The 7,740-nt window shown below is 32.6% G+C and overlaps 1 protein-coding gene across 2 annotated transcripts; it reads left to right on the top strand.

Moving 5' to 3' along the window:
- The first annotated feature begins 1,820 nt into the window (after positions 1–1,820).
- LOC148271077 (protein Loquacious-like) lies at positions 1,821–7,740 on the top strand. Of its 2 annotated transcripts, none has more exons than XM_088241868.1 (5): positions 1,821–1,936; positions 2,509–2,854; positions 3,885–4,109; positions 5,406–5,535; positions 7,371–7,740. In XM_088241868.1, the coding sequence occupies exons 2-5, from the start codon at positions 2,543–2,545 to the stop codon at positions 7,643–7,645; spliced, it is 942 nt and encodes a 313-aa protein (XP_088097994.1). In that variant the 5' UTR covers positions 1,821–1,936; positions 2,509–2,542; the 3' UTR covers positions 7,646–7,740. The 2 variants fall into 2 exon arrangements, with proteins under 2 accessions (XP_088097994.1, XP_088097995.1); XM_088241869.1 differs by having other exon boundaries at positions 1,832–1,936; positions 2,540–2,854.

Raw genomic sequence — 7,740 nt, 5'->3', positions numbered from 1 at the left:
GCTGCTTTCTGTATAACTACGTTCAAATATCATCACTTTAGACTTAGTTTGGTTCATCGCCAATTGGCTCTCCAGGCATACATCATACATTCTAGAGACTATTTGTTGCAAATCCTCGTTGCTGCTTGCTAACAGAACTGCATCATCAACATACAACAAGCAGCTGACTGAAAAATTATCAGTTTTTGCTCCAATACCCATACATTCTATCTCTTTCATACAGTTGTCCATGTATAGATTAAACAACCATAGTGACATTACACATCCCTGTTTCATGCCTTTTGAGATCGCAAACCAAGATGTAAATCTCCCATTAACTCTTACACACGCTGAACTCTCCTGAATTTATATGTATTTTTTTCTTTTTAACAAAGAAACAAAGATGTTTCTCTTTCTCTTATATATAAATATGTATGTCTGTAAATTTTTATTACAAAAATAAAAAAATATTACTACAAACCAGAAATAGGTTGGATGAAAGTTGTACCACTGCAATTGGCAACGCCTTCCGGGAGTGCACAGGGGAGTTCTTCAGTAACAGCTACGCCGACTGTAATTCACAATAAAAATAAAATGAACATCATACCAGATAACATAATGCAAGAATTTCAGGAAAAACCTTGAAAGATCGAGTAAGGCTTGAACGAATAGAAAAGAATAAGCTGAGATGGTTAGGACGTGTAGAAAGCATTAACGATAATATAATAACTGAGATAGAACATAAGTCTGAAAGAAGGGGTGTAAGGAAATGTGAAAATTATAGAAATACATACCCGAACTCTGTTCACCAAGTAAATAATGAAAACTATTTTCTTTGGATGGTGACTTGTTAAACCCTGTAAAAAAAATACAAATTACCAACACCACATTGCAAAAGCACATCCTTACAATTGTATACACACCATGCCACCCTAGTAATTGTTTGTAAATAATGACCAAATAAAAATGTCGGAAGTTGCAGGAAAAGGCACTACGCCAACTTTGTACATACATTATAACCCGATTAATCAACTGTAAAAACAATTTAAACTCCGATTGAGACAAAAAATATGGAACGATATAGCAAAACTGTAAGACAAATCACAAACACCACATTCCAAAAGCAGACTTGCAATTGTATAGACACAAGACAGATAAATAAGGTGCAATTACAGTGGAAAGCTAACCTAAGTCGTACATATATTTTTCTTGCAGAAATACTAATAACTTTAATTGTAAAATGGGTCCAGATTAATAAAAGTATGCTTTCCCTATGAGTTATAAATTTGCAGGGCAGGCAAACGGGACGAATAAACGTGCAACATGAGACAAATTCTTGAAATAATTATGTATGAAATATCATGTAATTTACCTGGCAATCCAATGGTAGGCACAGAGCACAATAAAAGCTGGATGTCATTGTATTGGCTAAAGTTGAATGCGTTGAAGTGTTTAATGCACACAAAATAACGTCGATTAATCTTGTCATCGGATAAATTCATAAATTTGGGACTTTGAACACGATTGATCCGTTCTTTAAATAAATGTGGATATCGTTTCGGAAAACGATGTAGTTTTTTCGTAGAATTACGATTCGGTACGCAACAACTCGGTATTTCGAAGAAAAAGTGCAAAAACACAGAGAGCAGTGTGACAGCGATTTCGAATGGAAACGGATAAATTGGCGGTTCGTCTAGAAGGACGCCGGCCGGCACGGCGTGGCTGGGCACACGCCGCCGACAGTTGCGCCACAAACTGTATTGATTTACTAGCAAGTGGCTTGTGCGACATCGGAAGAATGACTAGAAAGTCTTGTATTGGCTGAAAACTGCTGAAAACTGCTGAAAACTGCTGGTTGACACTGACATTGAGTGAGCTGTGTGAAATGTGTATTTGATTTATTCTGTCCACATACTACAGATATCTTATTCTGTCTCTAAACTCCGGCTCCTCAAATGTACAACCAAAGTTTTTATTAAATATAACTATGATATTAATTTATCAAATATTTTTGTGTACCGTATATTATATTATTTTCACATATATACTTACTGTTAACTAATTTTCATTATTTGTTTTTAGCAATGATTTGTTGATACCATTTTTTTTTATACTTATAAGTATATGAAAATGTATTTATTTTTTGTTTGAATTCTTTACAAGTTATTTACAATTTGCTTTTTAATTCAATTACTTTTATTATATCCATATAATTTATTTTTTTCTTTTTTACTATGTAAAGTTTCACTTTTTATTTTGCATGGCAGTATGCTTCTTATTGTTTCTAAATGTATACAAAAAAGCATTGTTTATCTTTTAAATTTTTACGCACTATGTTTGTACTTAACTGTATATTTTTTGTAAAAGCCCTTTGGGCGTATTGTAAAATTAAATAAATAAATAAAATAAAAAATAACTCTTTAGATAAACGTTAACATGTTTATAGTTTCTTCTTCGAAACTTATCAACTTACATCTATTATTCGGAACTAACTGAAATTGTTATTATTAAATGTTTATGTCTTGCTAGAAACGCACTTGTGTACATAGCAAATTTACAGATAATGGCGACTAAAACACCAGTTATGATATTGCAAGAGCTGATGGTCAAAAAACAAGAAAACCCTCCTCATTTTACTACGCTCGCACCAGATGTATCTGGTCTATTTGAGTGTAAAGCTACTTCAATGGGAGTTAGTGTAACCGGAAGAGGACGTTGCAAGAAGGATGCTAAGCAGGATGCTGCCAAATTAATTTTACTGAAGTTTTCTGAAATGGGGATTTATTTCCCTGGGCAATGTGACAACTTATCACCTCCTACCCACGCTGCAGTTCCAATTGCAGATGTCATAATTAATCATGTGGGAGTTCTTAAGGTGCACTGATAAATATACTTACTGCACGCTTTTAATTTGTGCTATAGTTAAAACATTGAAGAATAATAATTGTATTTTATAAATCGCTTCTATAATCTGGTTCGTATGAAACTCAAACTCGCCTGTGTAGTTTTATCAAATTTATGTTTTACTGTCAGTTTATAAACTGCAATTATAAACTAAAAAGCTATCAAAACAACTGAGGAATCCTGTCTTTATAAACTCCATTTTAATTTACATCATTATCATTTCCCTAGCAGAAGGTAAGGTTCTTACAGATCAATCTTACACTTCAGGTGCCAATCCAAGAACAATAAAATAATGCAGTGTAGAACTTTCTTTAAAACCGCGTCCATCGTGCCAGAAATCAAACCGGTCTTCGAGCATAGCAAGTGAACTTGCTAACCATTACACTACAAGACAGACTTTTCTCCACTCCATTTCGTTTCCAGGATTTTTACCATTCTAATATTTCGATAATATTTTTATTATATCTTTAAAAATTTAATTACTTATGTAAATATATATAAATTTAATGTATTTTTTAATGAATTGATATGGAAATACTGTGATTCATAACATTACAGTTTTTCACATTCACATGTCTCATAAGAAAATCATGCGTTCTCAGATTAAAACATCTATTTAATAACCAAGTAAATAAATATTTAAAATCAATTATTGGTTTGAAGTATGGTTTAGCTTTGCAGTATTCGGTTGTCTCTAGGCTGGCGCCTGAGATGTAGGTGTACCTTGCCTCCATGCAAATGATAAATTATGGCAGATACACCAGTCGGTGTAACAGTGTAGTGCCCTGTAAGCCATCAGGTGCAGATAAGGGGATGATGATGTAGATAATAATATTATAGTACAACAAATGTTATCAGCCTCGAAACTGTTTATTTTATAGTGAGACAAAATTTGTATAGATTTTTGGAAATATGTTGATGCTCGTTGTATGCACAATCCTTTTAATTAAATAACAGCATTTAAAACTGTTTTTTTGTATATTTCTGGTGTTTATTTTTAGGATTTATGCTGCGATTTTAAACTGGGAGAGCCGGAATTTATTTTGCTGGATGAAACAGGTTTACCCCATGCAAAGCAATTTACCATCCAATGCACAGTGGGCTCATTGAGTCGTACTGCAACATCTAGCACGAAAAAACAGGCCAAGCAAATGGCAGCCGGATTGCTTTATAAATTTTATAGTGAAAATATGCCAGAGCGTTTGTCTGAATATGCTGAGAATAACGTATGTATTTTGTTTCAAATGTATGTTGGTTTTCAAATACAGTTTTTTGTATAATTCAATTTCATTAAATTTATATTATTGCTTCAGAGGATTGACTCATGCGGAAGGAACATTTTGTATGTTTAGTAAAATGTTTTAAGAATGCATTTAAAGTATTACTGCTTATAATTTTAATATTATTGTGTTTCATTTTTTTTAAGTATTCGGTTCTCCTCCTCTCTAGGTGGCCTCCGTGGTGTAGTGGTTAAAACACTTAAGTCATACACGGGGAAGGTTCTGGGTTCGATTCCCAGTGAGAACACAAAAATCAAAATGTGATTTTTCTCAAGCGGGGGTCTTTTGTACTGTAATTCGCCAAATTGAGCCTCCTGGCCTGTTTATGGTGCAAAAAAAAGAAGAAATTAGTTCGCTTGGCCCAAGAGTCAACAGAACTTTCATTTGTATTGAACCGTAACAAATGCAAATGCAATTTTCTTAGAATCATATCATCAATCAGTTGTATTGGATAAGAAAAAAACTTTTTATCATTCCCGAAATTAAGGCACGTCAAGCTATGCACTCTGATCAATTTTAAATTTGTTAACAGCCCACCTCTATCACTTATTTTTATTGCTGTTTAAAATATTATATTAGTTTATTTGTTAATGCACTCTGTGTGCTGCTGCATTAGTTTGGACATGTAGAGCAAATAGAGGGTGAAAGAACGGCTAAATAGCGAATGTTGATCGAGGCAGAAAACGAAGAAGACCGAAAAAGACATGGCAACACCAAATTCTCCAATGTCAATAGTTGGAATAATCAGCGTACATGCATGAGAAGCTGTATGAATGTAGAGGAGGCGAGGTCTGTATTCAAAGACAGAGTGATGTGACATTCTATCCTCTCTGCCTACCCCCACAGTGAAACGGTGTGATGGTTTGTTTGTTTTGTTTAAAAAAAATATTTATACAAAATAATTACAATTGAATCAGGCGACACCGTTCAATGTCACAGTGGCATATAAGTTACCTGTGCAATAAAAATAATTTAGTTATGCAAAGAATTAAAAACTATAGATTTTTTTTTTCACATTATAAACAATAATAAAAATAATGTATCTTCTTTGTATTCATCATACAATTTCAGTTATTACAAATCTTGAATGTGAAGCCTGTTTGTTAATGCCATAGCTTTGTTTAGGGAGCAGACGTGGAATAATAATATTGAATGTGAAAGTATGTATGCCAAGATAATCTTGTTTAGGTATGCCATCCTCTCTATACACAGAGAAATGTAATGATTCCAGTTTATTTACAGGAATCTTCAACGTTGTCTAACTTAAATGAAATAGCCATTGAAAAATACTTGGATGCAGTAGATACACTATGGAGACCTAATCTTGGTCAGAAAATCGCAAACTACCATTTGGGTTTGAAGGAAATTATAGGTATGTTTTTGTTATATTGTGTGTTTTTGCTTTTTTTAGTAAAAACAATATTTATGGCGTTATCATTTACATCAAATAAAATATAATATTGTAATTATCGCAAGGCCTGTATTCTTTTATAATAAAAACCATATGGCCACTGTATCGTCTTTTTGGTTCTGGAACTCGGCGCTAGTAGAAGTCAAAAAATAGAAAAAGACACTTGCTAGAATTTCCTTTATTTTTCTCACAAATTTAGAAGTTTAATAGTAACAAACAGGGCGTAGATGTCGACTGCGAAGATAAGGCGTATAAAAGTAGAGGAAGCGAGTTCCGTATGCGCAGACAGAGTAATACGGCGTTCTATCCTCTCAGCCTACCCCCATGAGGGAACGGCACTATTAACACTCCGCTGATCTTACCAACTGTTTGACTGTCTCTTTAATCTGACTAAGATTTCAATATGTTCCCCTTTTATATAGAAGAACAATTAGTTTGTTATAAAGCAAATGGCCGGCGCCAAGACGCGCCAGTTAAAATTAAAGTCGCCTAAACAAACGACATAATTCCAAAACAAGACATAAGTTCTTTTTCCATTATAAGAAATATTACTGCCCAGAAAATCTAAATATTTAAGAGCTTCAAATATGAATTGCGTTGTTCAAAAAATAAAGTCATCATAAAAAATATTTTTCTTAAAACGCCTTGTTGTACCTACTTCTTATTCATGACACAACAGTCTAAAAATAATGATTAGAAAAAAGTACATCTTTAAAACTGAAATTCAAGTAAAAAGAAAATGATAGTATTAATTACGTCATACAAAAAATATTCATGTGCATACACGATAAGACATTCACAGAATATTCCAGTTGGCCAAATACACAGTAAAAATATCTCTAGAAATCTACACATAAAAGGTCTAACCAGCCACAATTTCTACATCTCCACACAATAAAGCTGTTTTAGAATAATCTGTCCAAATTTTGATCACCGCAATTATCTGTAACAATATTAACTACAAGAATATACTGGATATTCTGTATATATAACCTGTAAATAATTCAACATATAATTTACCGGATTTACCTGCTCTCTTAAAATAAGATAGTGAAAATAAGTATTTTAGATAAGTCATAATTTTTTTTTAATGATATTCCTTTATTCTATCGTAAGACAAAATCAGTGTATTTATAGTGTTATTTTTTTAAACCAACTTATTCTACTCTAATCTAACGTATGTGTACTTATGATTAAAACCTTGTTTTCTTGTAATATTTAAGTTTTTACAAATTACCAAAATATTTCAATATGGGAGGGCATCACAGATATATTAAATACCTATCTATTCAGTGGAGGTCATTTTTAATGAGTTGTAAATAACTCACTATTTGAAAATGGGAGTCAAGTTGTAGTAGGGTGGGGTGCGAACCTCAGAATTTTATCCCATGAGTCCGCGACACTATCCATATGCGCCGTGGCGCAGTTGGATTGACAGCCAACTATGAAACTGGCACTGCAGGATCGATCTAAGAAAGATTTTTCTCAATTTATCTGGGTGTTGTGGTGTATTTTTCATAACTTCCTTCCATATCCACTCTTTCCCACATGCTGTCAAGCCTCTAAATAGAGGTTTAGTGGGCAATTCCTTAAAAAAGCCACAACCTGATTCATAAACTAATAGTGTAAATATATTATGCAAAAAAAAATACTTGTGATAATTTTATATAAATAAAATTAAATGTAAGTATGAAACGTGACAAAAATGTTTTAAAAATTTAAGCTTAAAAGATTTATTATTTTTTTTAAAAAGACTGTTATTCTCTATTATGCAATAATTTTCTTTTTGTTTTAAGATGAGCCTACAGTTCAAGAAGCCCTAACATTTCTGAAGGATTGTAATGAATTGCTAGATCCATTGTCTGCTGTGGACGACTTATTGAAAATTCTAAACCTAGAATATGAATGGACTTCTTTAGAGTCAACTGACGATAAAGTCTTATGTCTCTTGAAAATTCCTCATGCCAATCCTCCAGCTTTTTTTTCAGTCTCTGGAATAGATGAAACCCATTCAAAAAAACTTACTGCTGTGGATGCTTTAGAATATTTCTCTATTTTATTGATTATATAAGTTTTAAATAAATAAATAACAATTGTTATTATGTAATATGATGTTTGAAAAAATAATCTTGGTTGCTCAAGAAGAAATACAAATATATTATTAAA

Source organism: Micrasema longulum, unplaced genomic scaffold (assembly GCF_059751315.1).
Source record: "Micrasema longulum isolate JH-2025_06_02 unplaced genomic scaffold, ASM5975131v1 h1tg003130l, whole genome shotgun sequence".
In the NCBI taxonomy this organism is placed as follows: Eukaryota; Metazoa; Arthropoda; class Insecta; order Trichoptera; family Brachycentridae; genus Micrasema; species Micrasema longulum.
This window is presented reverse-complemented; position numbering and strand designations above follow the sequence as displayed.

Bases quoted from the DNA above. Each gene is read 5' to 3' on its own strand.
- LOC148271077 (XM_088241868.1), top strand. From the start codon at position 2,543: ATGGCGACTAAAACACCAGTTATGATATTGCAAGAGCTGATGGTCAAA. The intron at 4,110-5,405 runs GTATGTATTTTG...GTTTATTTACAG, and splicing joins CTGAATATGCTGAGAATAAC to GAATCTTCAACGTTGTCTAA. The intron at 5,536-7,370 runs GTATGTTTTTGT...TTTTGTTTTAAG, and splicing joins GGGTTTGAAGGAAATTATAG to ATGAGCCTACAGTTCAAGAA.